General features: G+C 40.2%; 1 protein-coding gene across 6 annotated transcripts; it reads right to left on the minus strand.

The window, feature by feature from the left end:
• Positions 1-22,574, minus strand: LOC123768130 (uncharacterized). 6 transcript variants are annotated; one of them, XR_011223247.1, is made up of 10 exons: positions 22,256-22,574; positions 14,073-14,206; positions 12,961-13,098; positions 11,546-12,037; positions 9,680-9,762; positions 7,793-7,926; positions 5,614-6,433; positions 4,552-4,695; positions 1,652-2,263; positions 1-242 (listed from the first exon to the last, which is right to left on the minus strand). XR_011223247.1 is itself a non-coding variant. In XM_045758469.2 (10 exons), exons 2-10 carry the CDS (start codon positions 14,204-14,206, stop codon positions 238-240), a joined length of 2,322 nt encoding a protein of 773 aa, XP_045614425.2. In that variant the 5' UTR covers positions 22,256-22,574; the 3' UTR covers positions 1-237. The 6 variants fall into 6 exon arrangements, 1 of the variants encoding a protein (XP_045614425.2); XR_011223246.1 differs by having other exon boundaries at positions 5,614-6,427; positions 9,680-9,849; XR_011223244.1 differs by having other exon boundaries at positions 9,680-9,849.
• Positions 22,575-22,684: the final 110 nt, after the last annotated feature.

Consider the following 22,684-nt stretch of genomic DNA (forward strand, 5'->3'; position numbering starts at 1 on the left):
TACAGTACTTGTATAATTTTATATAAATAATGGGACAATCATAACCTATCTTACGTATGCTATACAGTGATGAGGGTGTCGCGTTGGCTTCACTATTGTCATTCCTCAGGTCAATGGTGGACAAGAGGCATTGTATGATGTTGAGGTGTACCATGAAGAACTGTTGGTCTTTGAACAGGCAATAGGCAGTTTTGTAGCACACAGCACAAAGGACAAGGAGACGCTCAATGGCAGCATTCAACCTGACAAGGGTGATAAAGGACATTCAATAGAGACCAAGGGTGACATCAATAGACACCAAGGGTGACATATAGTTGTAGAGACATAACTTTTGAAGGGTGGGGTGGAATGACAGGAATATAACTGAGTGGGCGCTTGGGCAGATGCTGCTGACAAAGGGGAGAGTTGGAGAGACTTATCAGTCACAACTGCAGCAGTCAACAAAGACAACTGCTACCGATGGAGCAGCAGCTGGAGTTCTGTGGTAAATTGCAACTGCTGCAGTTACAGGCTGCTGATGGAATGGCAGCTGGAGAGCTGTGTTGAAGTCAACTCAAAGGAAAAAAAATCAAAGTCAGCTGCTGCAGTCAGAATGGTAGCTGGAGGTCTGTGGCAGAGCTGCAGCTGTGAATCTGCACTACTAAGCTATTCAACTGCCAATCCATTAGCAACAGCTGTAGCTCGCTGTAGCTCACTGCCATGAATCTCCCACAGCATTAGCTACAACTGTTATCTTTACCACAGACCTCTCCAGCCACCCCTCTGTCAGCAGCAGCCGACTTTGACTCTATGACAGCTGTAACTCCCAATCACACAGCTCTCTGACTGCACTTCTGTCAGCAGTTTATGCTGCAGTTGTGTCTTCCTGTCACAAAACTCTAGCTATTAATGCATTAGCAGCATCTGTCACAGCAGTCCTTGTCACCATGGACCTCTCCAGCTGCTGCTCAGTAGCATCATACTAACTTGTTCTATTTTTGGCTCCTTTTACTGAGCCACATATGGCAGTTATACTCACCTCCACTAGCCCCACTGCTCGGTGGCTCTTCAGCGTCGCTCTAGCAAGTCTGATTTACTACCAAGCCTCTTTTTATCATCAAGGGTGCATCTACTAGTAATTACCCAGGTGTCCTGTCTTCCCAGTAGATGCTATGAAACTACTAATGGTTTTGGCATCCACCACTATCACATTTTTTTCCAGCTGTTTGGAAAGCAGCACTTTCTAATATTTGTTCCCTTAGATCTATGATCTCGAGTACTGTATACACACGTTCCGAGATCTGCTGTTTTTTATGGTTTTGCCTCTGCACTGAATGCCTGTCTACTGCAACTCCTGTCCACTATAGACTTGGAGAATGGCACCAACTCTAGCCAGGAGACTGTCATGACACTAAGGATGCTCCTGAGAGCAAAGTTGAGTTTTTAAGATGTTCATGTGTCAAGGAATTTTAACAAATTTGCATAATAGTGATACAGACTATAATACTGTACCTTTGAAGAACAAAAACAATTGCAGAGAGCAGCAGCACTGTCTTCCCTAACAGTGCAGTCTCTGCTACACAACTGAAGTAATTCTCTCAGTTTAATACTACAGTAATTTCTGGAATCAAATAATAGGCCAAAGGCAACTAAAAATAAATACTTTACTGACCTTGTGGAAAATGTAGCAGGGAGACTTGTGCACAGAACCCAATAATTACTTTCACAATTTATAAATTGTAGCATGTATTAAGTGTTGGTGGTAGTAGTAGTAGTAGTAAACATCAGTGGCTACATTAATTGTGGTAGAAGAGTGTCAGTGATTCCCATCAACAATGGAACCTCTCAGGAAATGTTGAATTTTCATTGATCTTATATTCTGGTGGGGCAATGAGGAATGCATTAGTGTCCTGCTTCCTTAGATGTTTTCTGCGGCATTTGAGTGCAAGGACACAACGCTCTAGCTCTGAAAGTTCAACACCTGTGTCACTATCCTCACCACTTATGTCTCCTTGCAACAAGTCGGGATAGACATCGGATGGGTGGCTGCAGGCACTGGAATGCCGAGATGCTTCACGCACAATATCTTCTTCATAGCTGTAATGGCGGTAGTCTGGCGGAGCAATCAAGGCTGCTTTACAAATCATCTTCCCAGTGTCAGAAGGCAATGGATGGAGTCGACTTATGGAAGATTCATTGTTGTGGCGCTGGGACTCCTTTTGCAGATACCATAGTAGCTTGTGAGGGCTGACAACACCCTTATGTTCCAATGACAGACATTCCTCTGTAGAAGTACATGAAATTTTTAACTAAATGTTTTAAAAAGGAAAATTTATACTAAATTTGTTACCAATAAACAACACAATTTAGGCCAATCTACAGTGTTTTCCTAGCAGCAAGTCAGATTGAATATCCTAATGTGCATTAAATGTTAAATAGTAATGATTAGTTTCTTCAATACAGTCAATTTAAGAACCCACATTTTTCAGCAGTCCTGTAGCACCTCGGCTCAAACTGAGGGACACGGTTACAATCCCCAGGCAGGACAAATGGTTGGGCACTTTCTTAGTTCACCAAGCAGTTAAATAGGGACACAGGAGTTAGGAAACTGCTGTAGGTTGTATCCTGGGAATGGTCATCAGTGGGGGGAATCAAGAGTCCCTTGCTTTCCTTCTAGGGCCTTGGTAAAAATATACTAGGAGCCACTGAACTCTTAAAATCACTCATTTTCTGATGTTGTCTTTAAATATACATATAATTGCATATAGCACACATTACAAGATTTAGTGTATATAATATATAAATATATATATATATACAGTATACACACACACATACAGTATTAGTATTAATAAATACATGGTGTGTGTATATTTATACATGTATCTGTATATACATATTTTCAAAGATATACAGATATACATAATGACCACCACCTTTGACATTCCATTCACATTTTTATACCACCCTTTGACACATCAATACAAAGTGTTAGAATGAAAAAAAAACTAAATGTGAAACAATAAAAATAAATCCATGAAGTTATTCTCTTATCCTCTATAAACTTATCCTCATGTCTGCCCCCCCCCCCCAAAGAAATTGCATCTTCACTTTGTCACTACAGCTAAATTACAGGAAGTACACTTTTTACTTGGATTTTCATACTTCCTGGATGCTAATTAACAATATCAAAAGAAATTTTTTTTTTTGTAAACCCCACGGGCTTGTCATACTTAAATGGTGAGCAGTGTAAAGGTTAAAGAAAGTTTGTTGCTAAGGTTTATGTCTTGCTGTTGGCAGTTGAGCCTCTCTGGTGCTTGGCTAAGTATTGTCACTGTTATTTAACTCAAACATTTACCCAAGTTTATGTAATAAAAGCCTCATGTTGCTTATAAAACCTTTGCTCAACAGTGGTTTATGTCTTCGGCTCCAACCAAGAACCCCAGATTCAATCCCAGGGCAGTAGAGATGGTTGGGCATGTTTCCTTTCACCTGATGCCTCTGTTTACGTAGCAGTAAATAGGTACCCGAGAGTTAGGTAACTGTTGTGGGCTGCAACCTGGGTAAGATCAGTAGCTGGCCTAAAGGGGGGGTGGGGGGGGAGGTCCTTGATTAGCCTCATAGGCTTCCTGTCCCAAACAGCAGGAAACCATAATGCGTCATTTTTTTTTTTGCATTGCTGACAAAATAAGTGTTCTTATACCCACAACCCAGATCAAGCACAATGTTTACATGCTAGTTTAGTAAGTAATCATTCATCCCTAAATAACCATAAGCTTCCATTCCTTGCAACAAAATTAGTGTCGTGTATAAAATGCCTGTATTTTAACGGTACTAGTAGTTCAATCCTGTTTTGACATTTATTTATGATCCCCTTGGTCCCCACACTTCTATTAACATGCCAGATGATGTTTCGAAGGTCTGTGAAAGTCCAGAGGCCTAGTAAATTTGTGGATGTCTGTGGTACCAGAGCCAACCCACTGGAAAGCTACCGAGGCCACCCAGAAAAGGGTTTTCATTTCATTCACCGCTTGATTCACAAGGGTGTTTGGTGTGTTCCATCAAATGGTGAGGATTTCTTCCCTTAGGATTCTCGCCATGAGTTATCAGACGTGCAAAATCAGACTGAGTAGTCTGCAGTTTTCTGTTGCTCTTCTCTCAAAGTAAGAGGGACATCTACACATTTCCAATCTTGGGGAAAAAATTCCTTTGAGAATGGTTTTCTGAATAGGTGTTTATGGAAAGCCACCTGGAATCCTTTAACTTGTTGATAATGTAATAATTTTTACATAAAGTTTACATTAATAATTTAAACAAGTTAAACTTGTTGATCTTTTAATAATGTTCTGCATGCCAGTTTATATTCATACTTCTACTGTTCAAAGATATTTGATTTCTAATTACTAAAATTTTGGTAAGAAAGCATTTATCAACTAGTTTTATCACTGCAGTTATCTAATCTACACAACCATGAAATTTACCTTGAAAAAAAACAAAAACATAAAAAAATGGTTGGACAACGTTTATCATTAAATGCAACTGCCATCACTTAGACAATGGTACAGTACTCACTACGAGTGAAGGTATCCTGATGGTTCTCATCTTCACTAAGTCCCGGTCCACTACCATCGTCTTCCTGGATGCCCAATACTCGGTCCATCTCAGTATAACACAGGTGGCTCTTTCTTTCCACTTTTGAGACAAGTTTGATGTTCTCTGGAAGCAAGGCAAACGTTTATCATTTAAAATGCTGATCTTCAAGAAAATGCTGCTAAAACATAAATGGTCCCGTCTTTGATCATTATGCCATCATATTTTAGGAGGTAAAAACTAACCCAAACTGAGAACATGCTTATCAGTGCTAAAATACATATAAATAAATGAATAAAGTCATCAAGCAGAAGCAGCACACATTGCTTTTTTGACAGTAAGTATGCGAGTGTAGTGATGCTCTTTATCACTTTGTAGAAAGGAGCAAAATATCACTTGTGAAGATTGATTGGCCTCATACAAAACTACAATATCAGATTTAGGAAATTCAGATCTCAGGAAAATGTTAAAATAACTATCACTGTTCAAGAAAACTTTAGTTCTCAACAGTACTACACATTGTTAGAAAATATGAATCTTTTGTCAAGTACGTGTATCTCAGTTTAACACAAAAATTTAATTATTGTACTTTAATCATTGAACATCGTTAAATCTAAAATTACTTTACACACTTAAGTGGACTCTTTATCTTTAGAATGCAGAAGCACAATACTATTTTAACTTCAGGTGCTTCTTATGGGGCTGCAACAGAACCCACCACACAACAAATAATAATTTGATATAGCAAAAAGTATAACTACCAAAATTCTACCTCTCTAATGTAATAAAATGCTGTATGTCTTCTAACCAATTTAAATGGAAGCAAAGAAACACAATGTAAGAATTTATTACCTGCTTTACCAAGAAGTGGCATTATAAAAAATACAAATACTGTACTTATTATTATTATAACTAATCACTAATCTGATCCTCTATATTTTAATAAAATTATTATTATTACTACTACTACTTGTTAAGGTGCTATAATATAGCTCAGTTTTAAATCATTTTTCACGTAATGCCATACTAATAAATAGAACTCACCCTTGTTAATCTGTCTGTTGCATGTGATGTGCATGTAATCGTTGGGTGGGTTGACGGGTCTAAAGGCATTGTTTTCTTTATCACAAGACCTATAAATTGTCTGGTTCCTTGTATATTTTCTGGGATGATTGGGCGAGGTCTCCAGATTTGAAGGCGCTTTCCAAGATGCAGATAACTCTTGTTTTGACGAAGTCAGTGGTGGCATTACATAGTTGTCAAGTTCCATTGGTTCCTCAAGGTTAGAGTTTGAGGTGTCTACCACTAGGGAATCATGGCAGCAGAAAGCTCCATTTTCTCCAGCCTCATTGTGGGTCAGGAATTTTTCTCTGGAGAATTCCTCATAGGTTTTTTGTTCATTTCTATATTCTGCACTGTTGGCTCTGCCCAAGTTGTGTGTGTTACAGAGAGGTAATTCCTGAAGTGTGTTCTTATTTCCTTCATTTGAGGCACCATGGTCGAGATACCTGGAGCAAGATTCAGTGTAATCATAAACTGCTACTGATGTAGTAGGGAGCACTTTCTCCTCCTTAACACTCATCAGTGAATGCTCAGAAGTCTGACGTTTTAGCAGAGTCTTTGTCACATCTCTATTGACCAATTCATGACAGCTCTTCCATCTCACAGTTTGCAAATCTGGTTTCTTGTTACTATAAAATGAATGTCTGCTTGTAGAGTAGCCTTTCAGTGGGACATCTGAGGATACAGCATCTGTCTCAATGGTGGATTCTGTATCGGAGAACTTCCTAGGCGGGGATGTGGTCAGTCCATTTTCATAGTCACTGCAGTAACTCTCCATATCATCCTGCTCAGAATCCTGAAACTTAGTGACATTAGTTCCTGAAATTAGGTTATGTTTCAATGTCTGATTTATCATCTATTTGAATGTCATATAAATACCATAATTATATTAGTAAGTATGGTAGTAAACTACCAGTTCTCGCTACACTGGAGTTCATAAATCAAACTGCTTAAAGCTGTGTGAATGAATGAATGATCAACAGCAATAAGTTATCAGATAAATGTTAAAGTCTACTTAAGTATGTTGTTTAATGGTAAAATACTTTAAATTTATTAAATTAAAATTTTTAGATCACCTCCATGAGACTGACTGAAGATCTAATGGCTTTGCCCTAAAAGAAAGAACATAATAGGCAAGACTAAGAACATGCCAAATTTAACAGTCAAAGGATGTTGGCGATGCTCGAGAGGCTAGTTCCGATTGATGGCTGGAAAAGCCCACTAAAGTACCCTAAAACAGAGCAGCTTCCCCGTGCTGGGGAAGGAAGGCATTTTGACGACTGTCACCAAGTTGGTGGAGGCCAAAACAGTCAGTACTTTCAAAGCATTATATGACAGTGCTGGGAAGATGGGACACCATGAATGTAGCTCTCATCCTGAAATTACATTTCGGTAATTACTTGAGATCTCAAGTTCTCTTATCCTTAGAGCAGAGGATATCGGGATGTACCTTACACATCAAACGTAAAGTATAAGTATAAACAGAGCGGGTATAAACAATAGACTCGATAACAATATACAAGATAAACCAACTGTGCTGCCCAAGAAGTCATTACAGCATGTAATTCACTGCTATCCTTTCCACTTAATGGTACATGAAATATTAAAAGAAGACTAACTCCAAGATGATATTGTTGACTCCCCCCACACCATGTGCAAAAGAGAAGAGTAAAGCATGTGCCTGTTCTACGAGGGATGCAAATCTAGTTTACTAGTCGGAACTTGCAAATTTTGGGTAGTGTATGAGAATATCTTCTAATATTCATGAATGAATGAAATGATTACGAAGTTCTAGGCATCTCATGCCATTTGATCTCTAGATCAAATGGCACAAATCCAGAAACATTTGGGCATTCGCTAATATGGTGTTAAGAGTGTGTCCTATCACCATTCTACACCTAGTTAGCTGCCACACATGCCCATGCTCTCCCCTCTTCACTTCGTTATGAAGCATAGCAGAGATGAGTGGACATTCCCTAGTCTCATCACTCCCGACCAGTGGTTAGGTTAGGTTAGGTTACTGGTACTGGCATGTACCAGTATTTGTGAATCCAAAACCAAAGCTTCTTGTGCTTGTTAAAGTTTAATTAGTTCTCAAAACCTCAAAAGTCAGGGTCACTAGGTCAAATTTTTAGAGTAAAATTACAAAAACACTACTTACCTTGACGACTGTGTTAAGGCAATCTATGATACCGAAGTTATTGCACTGGTAAGTCAACAGAGAGTCAAAGTTGAGATTAAAGTCACAGTCATCATTTTTGTTGCTATTCTCATCTCTGTTACAATCTGGCTTGTCTGAAATAATACAGAAGTGGACATTGGTACAGATCTTTTGAATATTGAAAAAATAGAAAATAAGGGAGAGAACGGAAGGAAATGTTACATCAGTTTCTACATTATGTATATTGTTCACAGCCAATACCAATTAGTTTTTGCTACATTCTTCACCAATTTACTTCTTGGCCATTGTCTTTGTTGAAAGTGCTACTTGTACTGTCTTTTGTAATTAATGTAGTAATCCTACACAATCATCCACTACCCATTTTTTTTTATCAATGATCTCCACCCTATCAACGCCCTACTCCAGCTGTCAGGACGCCACGCCTGACAGCTGAGTGGACAGCTTAAGATTCGTAGTCCTGAGGTTCCAGGTTCGATCTCTGGTGGAGGTGGAGACAAATGAGCTAAAAGTTTCTTTCACTCTGATGTGTCTGTTCACCTAACAGTAAATAGGTACCTGGGAGTTAGACAGCTGCTACGGGCTGCTTCCTGGGGGTGTGTAACAAAAAGGAGGCCTGGTCGAGGACCAGGCCGCGGGGATGCTAAACCATGAAATCATTTCAAGATAACCTCAAGAAGATCCACTGTACCTCACACATATGCAGAGGGCTTTAATTTTGCACTCTACTTCAATATTCTTTCCCATTTACTGCCTTTAGTTCCACTAACCTTGGTTGTATTCTATTCTGATCTCTATTTCATCCTGCTGTTCAGTATTAATCTTAAAAGGTTTCACCTGAAATCAAAAATGTTCTCTGTCATGTACTACTTGACAAAGCTTGCATTTATCATTCATTGCTTGCTGATAGCACTTGAGACATTCATGTTGTTTAAATTGTAACATGTCTCTAATACCGCATGCTTCTACAATATCATCATCTCCCAAAAACTTTAAATCACATTCAGATTTACTTGGTTTCTGATAATCATTTCCTTAAATTTTGTAGAGTTGACGCATCAGTTGTTAATGTTTTTCTTACATATTGGACAATTCTGCTCTGTCCATATAATGAAAAGTACAGTACTATATACCATATACACTAAGCTAAGACTTACCAATTTAATCAACCTTCAAGTACAGTATCTTCTTAAACCAATCTTTCTTCTAGAGCTTCATGGATCACAATTCTCACGAACAAGAACTAGTTGGTACTTAATTTTTGTATTTTAGTAATCCTGTAATCTTTCAAGTTTTTACCGACTTGTTCAATCTTCACAAATATTTTAAATACTCACCTATCAAAATACTTACAAACATTTCCTAAACATGATAGTATTTGGCTTGGTTATATTCAGTTAAAATACTGTACATGCAATCTTGTATTGTATGAGGACACAATACTCAGGATAGACAATGGAAAACCTACTAGGCTATACATCTACTGGGGGAAAGTATAAAGACTACATTCATAATGACAGTAGAGAAAGGCAAATGATGAGGCACACAGTGAGAGGAAGGCATAGCTATAGATTATAGTTGGAGACACTAGGAGGGCTGGTGACAAGTTACTGGAGACCCGAGATTCAAAAACCAGGAACAAGTTAGTGGAAGAATTATGCAAGGCAATGTTCTGCACTAAACAAGCTGGAGCTAAGGCCACAAACATGTTGCAACAGTAAATGAAAAGATAGAAGCACTGGTCAAAGATCAAATTTAGTTACAGGTCCACCCTTTTGATGCAAGCAAGAGCAAAATATGTAGTTTTCTTGTATTAGAAAAAAATTTGGAAGCTTTCATATGTGATCTTCACTACTATACATTTCTCACCCTCAGAAGCAAGCTGATGGTGGATGTCTTGTTCTTTGGCATCTTCGTGGTTCTTGCTGCTCCATGCTTCTCCATGCATGTTCCTATTGGGGACATCAGCAGTTTTATCAACAACATTAACATCTCTGTTAGCATCATCATTCTTGCCTCCGTCAGTAGCCAAGTTCAGACTGCAAAAAGAATAACTTTGCACCTACACTAAATAAAATGCTTAAATTTTAAGACAAATTGTTTACATAATTAGATTCAATAAATATTTAATCGAGTAAATTAGATTCAACAAGATTACAAATGTTGTAAGTTAGCAAGTTAGAGTTAACTGCCTGCAGATATTTACATTAACTCCACAAGTGGTCAGAAGACTGGGAAATGCATTTCAGTATTGAACAATCTTGCATGTAGGGCATATCAGCACGCATAACTACCACAACACAACCATGCAACAGATAGACGAATGACATAAAAGTTGCTCAAGTAGAAGTTGCAGTTATCTTATATAAATATACAAAAAAAAAAAAGTAAAAAAGGCCAATCAAACCATACCAAACCACACGAATAAACAACAAAACCTTTGGTTTATGATCCAAACTAATCCTGACTCCCAGATCTATTTTTGCTCTCAGGTTTCACAATCTCAACATTGTCCACCTAATATCTGGTAACTATTGTTATTACCCAAGCGTACAATCCTACATGTTTCAGCATTAAACCGCATTTGCCATTCTTTCATCCATTTAAAAGCTTATCACGATTGTCTTGTAGTAATGTGTGTCCTGAATTTATTTTCCACCCTGTTTTATAGTAAATTTGTAAATGTTTCTGTTCAATCCTGCATCTAAATCATTTATACGTACATGATAAACAACAGAGATCCCAGGATACAGCCCTAGAGCACTGGAACCGTTTCCCACTTTGACTAACTTCATTTATGCTAACAATGCTTTCTTCGAAATAACTAACCCCCTCATCCAACTTAGGATAGCCCTACTATACAATGTGCCTTTCAAATTACTTTACCATTGTAATCATTGCTATCACCTTATATCATGGTTGTTAAATTGAATGCATATTTTACTGCATTATGCCTTGAAATAATCCTCAAATTATGTTACAACATACCTGTTGATAACTCAAATTTTATTTTACTTTAATGTACCTACTAATCTTTGTCAAAATTTTCTTACAATGTACCTGTAAACTTTTTTTCAATTTTCCTAGAATTTACCTACTTAAAATTATCCGTTAGATTAGATTAAGGACCTGCCCAAAATGCTATGCGTGCTAGTGGTTTTACAAGGATGTAAAAATATCAATGCTATGTACTCTCAAACCCAAACTTCTTGCATATAAATAAATAACTTATTATACATCTCAAAAGGCACATTATCATAAGCTTTATAAAATTCAAGATATAGAATGTCTATTCTTTCTGCTATTGATTGCTTCAAAGAAACCAGAAAATCCAACTTCTTCACAGAAACTAGAAAATCTACCGATTCAAAGATACCGAAAAATCGACTGTAACTAACTTAAGACTAACTTGCTTAGTTAAATTAATTTCAGAGTTCAGACCCTGAGCCCATTATGTGCCTAACCCTTTCCACTATCCCCACAAGATTGGTATGGGGTAAATAATAAATGAACTAAGCATCATCCAAACTATAAATCTTTCAACTTCTGGTACATAATGATTATAAAGGCCTTTTGGAACATTACTTTTCTATTGCTGGTCCATTTCATTCAGAGATTGTGTATACTGTATATACAAGAGCCAAAAATATTAATTTCATTCTGCTGCTCTTGCTAATGTTGAAGGAGATTGAGTAGGATATCGAGAACAAACTCAACACTTGGAAAACGTCTTACCTGACAGGAGACCTAGAATTGACTCTTGAAGGAGAGGGTGAAGGTGAACGTAGGGTGAGGTGGAATGTGTAGTGATACGGCGTCTGATACGGTTCATGCTCCAGCATTGAGGACTGTCTTCTTCCTCGATGTCTATATAATGATTCCCAGGTGGTGTGGTGCTTGTGGCACCGGTGGCAGGCTGATAGACTTGAGGAAGACTGACTCCTGTAACCGAGAGACGATTGTTGCTGGACGTGTGACCGAGTATTTTGGTGACAGGAGTCCGAGGAGCGTCTGGGTATGGTGTCGTGGGTAGTCCTCCAGTTTGCTGCTGGGAGCCCTAGTCGTCGTGGCGAAGGTGGCGAGGAGTGGGGTAAGCGGCTGGGGTGGTGTGATAATGGCGAATCGTAATGGTTTTTGTCAGACAGTAGGTTAAGGCTCTTGGAACGGTAGATGTGAGAGCTCAATTCCCTTCCCAAACTGCTCGAGTTCTTGCTCAGATGGACCGATCTGTCGAGGTAACTTGCAGTCATTAATACACACAATATGAACTCTACCACTTCAGCTCTCAACTTTATGTGAATGTTAACGTAAGCCGAGTATTAAGTCTCCATAATTATAATGTGTTGTTATAGCTTGTGTATTATGCTTGTACCTGCACGAATATACTTTTAACGTGCTTAAAAAAAAGTGCTGCCAAATGCCTCAATATAGAATTTTTCGCGATATAGAATTTGTAAATTTCTCAAAATACTCCAAGCATGGGACCCCGACACTCCATCTGCACGCAAGCTGGGTCCTCTGCGGCAACCTTCGTATCAACTGGTATAGGTATTATCAGATCAGTGATCGGCTTCATTAGGGGTACTATAGAACCGAGATTGAAAACTATTACATCACCCTAATGATCGAGAACAATTAAGACCTTAATATGACAAGCATTACTGAACAGAACATGTTCCCCATATGCAGTGAGGAACGAGAACCCGTAGATGATTATGTATACTCCTGCAAGCCCTGCAACATCCAAGCATCGCATTGTAGCCCCCACACACACTGTCGCTACAACCTCGACAAAGTCATTGTTTGCCGTTGGTGGCGTCTAAAGCCACGTGTTTTTCCCAGGCGACAGCACTCCAGTCCTGCATCTGACATGTCTATACATGGGTCCTTAGAGTATTAAAACCACGTCAAAGAAACATTAACTCTACTCTGGCATGTTCCCTGTTAACTTCTTGTCACTTAAGGATTTTTTCCATCTTTAACTGGTCCAAAAACAAATAAAGAGCGACACCAAATGTGCCCGCAGAGAGTCCTTTGACTTTTTAAACTGCAATTAAGTATTTATTATTACTCCTATTGTAAATTACTAAATATCTACTGATAACTTTCCTGCAACAATCTTCAACAACCCCTCTCAAGAAGAGACTTGCCTGACGGGAATCCTAGAGCCCTTGAAGCCTGGATGGTGGGAGAGCGTGGCGAGGGAGCCGTTGCTGCTCCCGTGGGCGTGGGTCTCCGGCAGGTGCAGCCAGGAGCAGCAGCTGATCATGGGGACAACCCGCTCCTTACTGCGTAGGAAGGTAATGATACACACACTCCTGTTACATTAGGTTTTTAGTGTTTTAGATTCAGCTATTCAGACCAAAACGTTTTAAGTAGCAAGGGTTGTGGTGAGCCCGTAGAGGACTTGCCTGGCACAGGAGCGGGGCTGTGACGGTTTTTAGTGCTATTAGTCTTATTATAGTGAACCTGGGTCAAGAACATATAATAATCAAGAGGCCCTAACAATAAAAAAAATTGATGAAGATTAAACCACCCGTGCCATCTCTTGGGTGGCTTAATCTTCATCAATCAACAAAATGAGCTCTCACTCCTTTCGTTTGGGCTCTTGATGTCAAAGTACTCTTGATTTAAGTTAAATTATGTAAGTAGCTCATCAGGGTGGGTATGAGGTGGATAACTAAACTAAGACATTATTGTTATTACTCCAATTAATAATCAATTTTTATTACCCATACAATTATCAACATTAATATTACTACTACTACCTAATACTGTTAGATTAACTCAGATACTCAGATGTTACGAATTTGGTATTCTATGCTGAAAACATTCTTTACTAACACTTTGTTTAACACTTTTGAAAGTGTTAGACATGATGCACATGCATAAACGTGGGACCAAATTCCTGGAACACACTGTTTATAGTGTAAAATTCCATTAGCACGAGCACATGGTATAAATGGATAACCAGCTTAGAAACAGGTGACATCCCTCAGACACTTAACGAATTGGTCTAATAATTATACATCGAGAACTCTAAGAGATTATAAGGACCAACGGATGCACTTTCGTCCACGGGAGACATCTCCCGTCAAGCAGGGTGCAGTCGCACCTCCACAGATCTCCAGCATCAGCTCTTGATACTGGTAATGGTTCAAAAATGCCACCACTTACGGGCTATTCATGCCCGTACCACCTTTTGGGTGGCTTAATCTTCATCAATCAATCACTTGCGTCACTGTTTGTGGTACTGACTAACCTTGGGACAGTCGTGGGCAGAAATGAAGGCTTCGAAATAGGTGAAGTGGGTGACACAACGAGAAGGGGCGTGGTGTGGGCGTGGAGGGCGGTATGGGTGGAAGCAGTTTGTCTTCTCTCGTCTCTGATACCCATCTGAGGACAAAGGAGGCTTGCGGAAAAAAACAAAGACGATCAAAACACAAATTCAGGATACACGATTAGTTTCCACATCTCGTACCACCGTGAAGTGCACAAAATCAAAGCTACCATCATGTACTTCAGAACGTCTCTATCCGTGTGGAAGAATGTAAGAACAATGTTATGCACTCTAACCCAATGTACCTAATTGTGAATAAATAAATAAAGTTGTTGCTGTCTAAATCGTGTGATTTACACCATCGTTTAGTGAGGCTCGGAATGAGAGGGGAAACCCTGGTCCAATGAAGTGAGCATCAGTTGTAGCTGTAATGCTCAGTTGATTACATTTATAGCATCAAATCGAGCTAGATTTTAGGCTTCATCACATTGTAAGACACCATTTCGCTGTAGAATATTCTGCAGCTTTAACATTAAAGATATTCAGCGCAAGACTGTTCTTGTGACCTGCTTTTAACAGTCATACCACACACCTATATATATTCGGCAGTTGTTTTAACAATGCAGTTTCTGCAAGGTTAATGCAGGGAATGGATCGATTGCTTTTCTTGTTAAAATGTATGTTTGGCATCTTAACGATATCACGCGCTTAATACACAGTGCCCAAACACACACACTGTTTTCAATTATTATCGAAAGACGTACTGTGGGTAGTGCACACAGTAGGAGCCGTACTAAAATTAAAATGTTAACTAGATTTTCAATGTTATAAAGAGTAGTTGACTATCAACACGAGAGGTGTGACAACCAATGCCAACTTGACCTCAGTTGCCTGCCAATTGATTCAGATGGGCACCACAAAACCTACGATATCACCCCAATACCATATAACAGTCACCCCCAATACTATACCAAAGAAGTATGTTGCTGTCCACGAGCAACAGCTCTAAAGTAAGTTCAACTTTGATGTGACTGTAAATATTGAGCACACGAGTCAGCGACTCACCATGCACAGACAGCACATGGATGGCACGAAGCCAGTAGACGGCTTGTTTGGACACGCCTTCATAAGCGAGGCTAAACTGCTCTCCAGTTCATAGCAGTTTAAGCTCGCGCGTCTCGTCACGTCAGAGGAGACATGAGCAATAAATCGTCATCATCTGTGTCCCATCTATACTGTAAACTATACATTAAGCTTTTATATGTAAGCATGCAACTGCACACATGCATGCGGGAGTTCATATTCCAGCAAAATTGTTCCAAACTGGCCCTGAACTGCCGGCCCATCAATAACATCCCACCCTACCCCCTTCAAGCCTCGCCCCTGACAACAATTTATTGGTGACGACCCAAAATAATTTTGGGCTACAGGTGACCCTCGACCCCATCACCGTCCTCGTATCTCCCGCTCTCTTGACAGGCTACAACCCATGCTTTATGCATCTAATACACAATTGCAGATTTGAAAGAAAATGAACTGTAATGTATTTCTTATTTCCTGTACAATGCGTTTGTTTCACGTCTCTTATGCAAGTTGCATATACAAACCAAGTGAATATAGGTAAACATTTTAGCCACTTTTTTAACATGGCAATGTAACCGAATGAGAAAGAATGCAACAATTTATAGAAAGCTATTATTTATCGATTTTAAAAACCATTTAACAAATCGGGCATTCCGAATTAATGTTGCCGCCAGGGGCGATTAGTATATTGTGCGTCCCATACCTGCACACTCTGATTAGGGGCTATTCATGCCCGTGCAACCTCTTGGGTGACAATCTCCATCACTCAATTAATCAATCACGCTCTGAGTGGCGGCGCCGAGTGCTTACACAAGAAAGCACACAGATCCTAGACGAATTTGTTTAAAGTTACATTTTACACCATTTATCTACCCACCTAATATTTAACTGTAATGGTAACTAGATGCCCAAACGCTTTGGGTATTAGTGGCTTCATTTGTATGTGTAACCCCCCTGTCCCTACAATTGTCCCCCTAGTCTTGTTCACTGTGTACACATTCTTGTGAATAAAATTATGATTATGACTTGACAGCACACTGTGTGTCACTGTAGATACACGCATGGAGGCGCCCCTGGGTTAATTTGCGCACTACAATGGCTAATAAAATCTTAATCAGTATCCAGCTTAATTAATTAATAATGAAAGTCTAACCCATCCCCCCAATCACTATCCTCTCACCCCCGAAGTCTGCTGGATATGCCAACGAGATAACATCGATTCTAGGGTGATCATAAAGATCATTAACAATGTGCATGATAAAAATGCTTGTTGGTAAGGACTAACAACAATGAACAACTCTAATTTTATTTCCCACACACACACCTTACAGTACACAATGGCAACGGGCACTACTCTCAGGTTCTGGCAACAGGTCCTGGCACTGGCGCCAGTCTTCGGGCGACATCTACACCAGAGGCTCCTAAAGTGAACAGGAGACTCTTATGACCTATAAATGTGGGACTCCACAGGTTATTAATATGGTATTTCCCCATCATTCCTGCCTCTTCAAATGTGATCATCGCGTGACATCCCCTCCCCACTCACATACATCCACCCACCCTCTCTCTCTCTCACACATAACCCCCTCCCCCCATCTTTTCTCTCACACACTACCCCTCCCCCTACATTCTCGGGTGCTTGGAGGAGACTTAATTAAACTCCTTACCTGATATCGTATCGGGATTACGGAGAGGAAAGGGGGGGGGGGGGGTTCTGGAGGGCTAACTCCTCCTTTTACTGAAAATTACTTTTTTTTTAACGTTATCGACCCGAAGGTAAAGAATTGTGATGGTTTAGGGAAATTAAAACCACCGCAATACTGACTTTTCCTGGGTCTAGTGAGTCCCAGGAGGCGTCTTTGCCTTGTATATCTTAGCGAAGATGTCTTGAGGCTACAGACTCCTTATGTAGAACTCTTGATAAATTATCTAGCTGTAAATAAGGAGTTAGCAGTCTTCGTGAACCCTCAAGAGGTTTTCCCTAAGCCGAGGCAAAGGTGGAAAAGATGATGACGATGTTGTTGTTGTTAAAGATTTAGCTACTCAGGACGAAGTGTCTATGTAGCACGGGCTATGGTGAGCCCGTAATGGAAAAGAATAATAACCATTTTCTATACTTTAGAGACACAAATATGCAGAAAAATAACACTACCCAGGGGGAAAATATTGTGTTACAAGTTTTATCATAATTTTGCGTCATCAGAAAACATTGAGATAAAAAGTATTGATAATGCGTGATCATTTACAAATCGGAAAACATAAGAAAATCTTGACATTCTTGAGTCTTCTCTCATTGATTGATTTATGCTGAGAAGACATATTCCATTACTGAATGGAACCCTTTCCATATCACTCCTGCACGCTTCACTATTCTTACACTGTTCTCATGTGAGGTAGTATGTCTACAACATGCCGTCTGTCTAGCCTACTTATGTAAAGGAGCAAATGTATATGTATCTCTCAGAATGTTTGGTAATATGTTTATTGTTTGTGATGTGTGTCTATGTATGTATTAACACAATGTACTGAACGGGGTGAGAATAGCTTGAGCTACCTCATCCCTTTGTGTGTATTTTACCTCAATAAACTTATTTCAATTTCTGTCTACCCACTGCGGTCTTGTGGGATCTAAGACTCCCAGTTAAATAATTATATAAATCTTGTAAATACAAGCTTTTCAGTCCCTAAACCTATGGTTGTCTAGCGTTATTATTCTCTCCACATGTTCTACTCGCCTGTGATTGCTAGTAAAGAAGAAACAGGTCGTCTCAGGCGGGGTCAAATGAAGGGAAGGAGGAATACACCTCCCCCTCCCCCCCTCCATCACTCAGATGACCTCTCCGGTAACACCTAATTACAGAGAACCACCTCCAACACGCCCCGTCACTCTCGCCTCTACCACAATCCCCCATCAACTCCCAGATTCATAGTTTTTTCCGCTGTATTCTTTCCTGTTATATCAAGGCAAATGGGGGGAGTGGGGGATGCTTTGACAAGCCGCCGGTTTCCTATCCTCGTCTAAATTCAGGTAATATACGGCCTATCTCCTAGTGTAATCCCCTTAGCTACCTTTAAGAATTTCCTTCAGTTCATCCCTTCCCCCGGTCCCAGTCCAACCACTTGGGCTGGACGGTAGAGCGACGGTCTCGCTTCATGCAGGTTGGCGTTCAATCCCCGACCGTCCAAGTGGTTGGGCACCATTCCTGTCCCCCGTCAAATCGCAAATCCTTATCCTGACCCCTTCCAAGTGCTTTATAGACGTAATGGCTTGGCGCTTTCCTTTCATAATTCCTTCCTTCCTTCCCCCGGTCCCGCACTATATATCATTCACTCTCCCATTCCACCCCCGTCTCCTCCCATCCTCCGCCATTTACTCTTTAGTTTCATTCCTGGAGGATTTCCCTGGAACCTTTATAATCTTCTTTCCTTTCATCACCAAAAGAACGCGCCTCCGCGTTCCGTCATTTTCATCCCCCGTATTCCCGCCAACCTTCCCAGTGTTCTGTATAGCCAGTCTCATCCCTCCACACCCTCGCCTACTCCTTTCTTCACACCATTTTGCCATCAAAATCCAACTCCCCCTTCCCACCCCAACTTTTTCAATAGCCCTTTCACAGCCTGGTCCATTCCCCTCACCCCCTCTCTCTCTCTCCCCCCTCAGCCCCCCCAACCTCATCTCCCTGCCCGGCAGAGTGCGTGTCAAGCCTCCCGCCTGGAATTACGAGCAGTAAGTAACCTGCTTCACTCTTTATTAATTCACTTTTTCAGGAAAACGCGCCCCCTGGGTCAAGAAGCAAGGAGGATACGGCGCCTCAATACTCTTACTACCTCCGGGGGGACAAAACTCCCCCAGAAACACCTTCCTCCCCCATGGCAACACGGTCATCCCAGGCCAATTCATCAACGCTACACGCCTCGTGTAAATTTATCTCCGGGGGGGCTCGTGCCGTAGGATTGGACGTCATTCAGCAGGGAAATGTGTTTAGGGGCGTGGTCGCTATGGCAACCTGCCAAGCGGGGCCACCCGATGCCCATGTCCAGCTCCCACGTGTCTGTTAAGGTGCTAACTGCCGCCCTCAGCCCACCACTGATGGCGGAACCGTCTCCCATGCCCCACTCGCTAATGGATAAAGATACTGATATGCCTCCCGCCACATTCACTAATCGATAAACATTTAATTATACATTACTCACTGTTGGATAACGCCAGGGATGGTATACTAATGGATAAAGCTACAGGTATGCTATACTAATGAATAAAGCTACTGATATGCTATACTAATGAATAAAGCTACTGATATGCTATACTAATGGATAAAGCTACTGATATGCTATACTAATGGATAAAGCTACTGATATGCTATACTAATGGATAAAGCTACTGATATGCTATACTAATGGATAAAGCTACTGATATGCTATACTAATGGATAAAGCTACAGGTATGCTATACTAATGGATAAAGCTACTGGTATGCTATACTAATGGATAAAGCTACTGATATGCTATACTAATGGATAAAGCTACTGATATGCTATACTAATGGATAAAGCTACTGATATGCTATACTAATGGATAAAGCTACTGATATGCTATACTAATGGATAAAGCTACTGATATGCCACACTCACTAATGGACGACCTGTGGTATGCCACACTGATATGCCCCATTCACTAATGGATAAAGGTATTAGGTTCCATATATGCCTTTCGACACTCATTATCCTTTACCAAAAAAGAATCATGACTTTTTTTTTACCCATTACCAGGATTGGCGTGGTAGCTACCCACTTACCCCTCCGGCCCGGGTGTTTTCGTGAAAAAAAAAAAAAAAAATACCAACCCTCTCCAGTGCCCAAAAAATCAGGAGCGGCGGCAACCCCCAACAGCCTGAGCAATCAATTCCCTTTGTACATATTCAAAAGGCTAGAGCCACAGGGCGGGGGTGGAGGTGGTAGTGCTGCTGTTGAAGGGCATTGGAAGGTTTGCTAGGAACGCCAAGACATTCATGCTGGCTTTATATGTAATTTTATTTTTTTCTGCGCTTTACAGTCGTAATGGTTTGGCGTTTTCTCTTTATAATTCCTTCCATTATTCCCCCCTCTCACTTCACCCCCTATAATAATAATAATAATAATAATAATAATAATAATAATAATAATAATAATAATAATAATAATAATAATAATAAAGAATAATTCATTGTGTCGAGGAAGCTAGAATGAATTTATATATGTTAGGCTAATATCGAGGGGCGCCCCAACCCCAAGATTGAATTACTGACCCCGCCCTGGATGCAACTCCACAACAAGCTCACTCACTCCTGAGTACCTACTTACTGCTAGGTAAACAGGTGCAGTAGATGAAAGGAAATGTGCCCAACCATTTCTGTCCCGCCCATTCGAATTCAAACTCGGAATATTATAGATTATATTATATTTATATCCTCAACTTCCTCTCTCCTTCATGCACCCCCAGCTCTCTCTCTCTCACCTCTCCAGCAATCACTTCTCCAAAGATTGATAGCCTGAGAAACTACGACTTAAGACACCCGAAGCTGTCTAAATGAATACAAGTCACATCGTATACAAGACGAATCGCCAACGGATTTTTCAAGCCTACTTAACCTAGCTCAACCAAACCAAACCCAACCCAACCTCAATCTAACCCAACAGAGCGAAACACAGCCTAACCTAAGCTAATACATCCTAGCCTAGCAATATATAAGGCTTAAACAAACTGAAAACGAGCTTCGTCGAATCGTCTCTTGTTCGAAACGACCATCTACCGTCTAAATACTGAACGAAAGAAAAAAAAAACGATTCGTTCATAATTTTAACAAAAGGATAAAATTACATTCTAGGTTTAAACATTTATTTTACAACGTCAGTATTGTCTAATTCAATTACTTTTCATAGTGGAAAATTTTGAATGGGTGAATCAATCATAGCAGCCTAGTATACTGTCGCAGTATACTTAAGCAATGTGATATATTCGTGGTGATATGGTAATGAAGATCAAACTTACCAATCAAGATATGATAAGTTTCAGGTATCGCACTTTTTTTTACAAATAATACTTAGTTTATGGGTTAAATTGTTTAATAGTGATAGTTATGCGAGCATTATCTCAAAAAAGCCATATCTTAGAGAACTAGCATCATCTAGAAGATAGGAACCCTAATGCCCGTGTCCTGAAATCGAATTCAGTAATATGTCAATATACCGTGGATTAACGGCATTTTATAAATTATGAATTATAAATTCATGTATGTTATGGATAGGCCAACCCATCCTCGGACCAAGTCCATTCTATCCAGCGGTCGACCCCAAAGACGCATTCATCAATTTTAATATTCTGTCCATTCAAAACAGAACTTCTCAAATATAAATTGATAATGATAATATTCGCGAATGGATTTTTGAAACCTACTTAACCTAGTTCAACCAAACCAAAGCTAACCCAACAGAGCGAAATACAGCCTAACCTAAGCTAATACATCCTAGCCTAGCAGTACATTGTATTCATAATAATATTATATTAGCATATTTAGATACTGGTTAAGTTAGATGTTTTGGTTCTGTTGGCGATTATTTGTAGTACGTGGGTGAAGCATTGTCACGATCGAACAAAAGTCGCCATGCAGTTTGAGGACGGGTTAGGGCCGCTTCTACACTAACAACCATTTGAACAATGTTTCAGCGATTGGGCTATTTCCGTAATGGCGTTTGAACGACCGAAGATTCTGACATCTGAATCTTTCTTCTGCGTTCTCGCCTCACTCTTGTATGAATAAAAATTACTCACCCCTATAGTGTCCTTATTGCATTAACTGTATTAAAACTATTATTGTATTGCTACATCATTATAGCTAGAATGAATAGTTACCAAAAAAGGCGAAAGCTAACTTAGAATTACAATGTATAATAGACCTGATATATTAGGCTACACAATTTCAAGAGATTAGAACTTAACCTCTCGTGTGGATAAAATATATCAATTATGTTCAACTTTAACAACATACCTCTAAAGTTAAAGTGTTCTTATCATTCACGCTTGTCAACAATGTAAAGAGAGCTCACGGCAGAAGAGATGTTTGGACGCTGGCAGGAGATGAGGATGCTCAGGCAGCAGACGAAACTGGAGCAGGAAGCAGTTGCAGCAAAAACTGTCTGAAGCAGGACGCAATTGCAACAGTCTGGAGCAGGACGCAGCAGAACTATCTCGAGCAGGATGTAGCAGAACGGAGCAGAAGCAAAAGAAACAACCCGATTCAAGATGCGGTAGCAGCCTCCCCTAAGACTAGCATCAGCAGCTAAAGATCTAGCTGTTCCCCCGAAGCAAAATGAGGAGGTGTGGGAGGCGGCGCCCTACCCGTACGGCCGCTTGGAATGAACTGAGACCAGATTCCAGAGAGCAGCTCCCCTAGTCTTCCCTCACACCCCCCCCCCCCCCCCACCTCACTGCCCAATCACCCAATCAGCCTGTGCAAACTATAATTTCTACACCCG

This window comes from Procambarus clarkii, chromosome 59 (assembly GCF_040958095.1).
Source record: "Procambarus clarkii isolate CNS0578487 chromosome 59, FALCON_Pclarkii_2.0, whole genome shotgun sequence".
NCBI classification, from domain to species: Eukaryota; Metazoa; Arthropoda; class Malacostraca; order Decapoda; family Cambaridae; genus Procambarus; species Procambarus clarkii.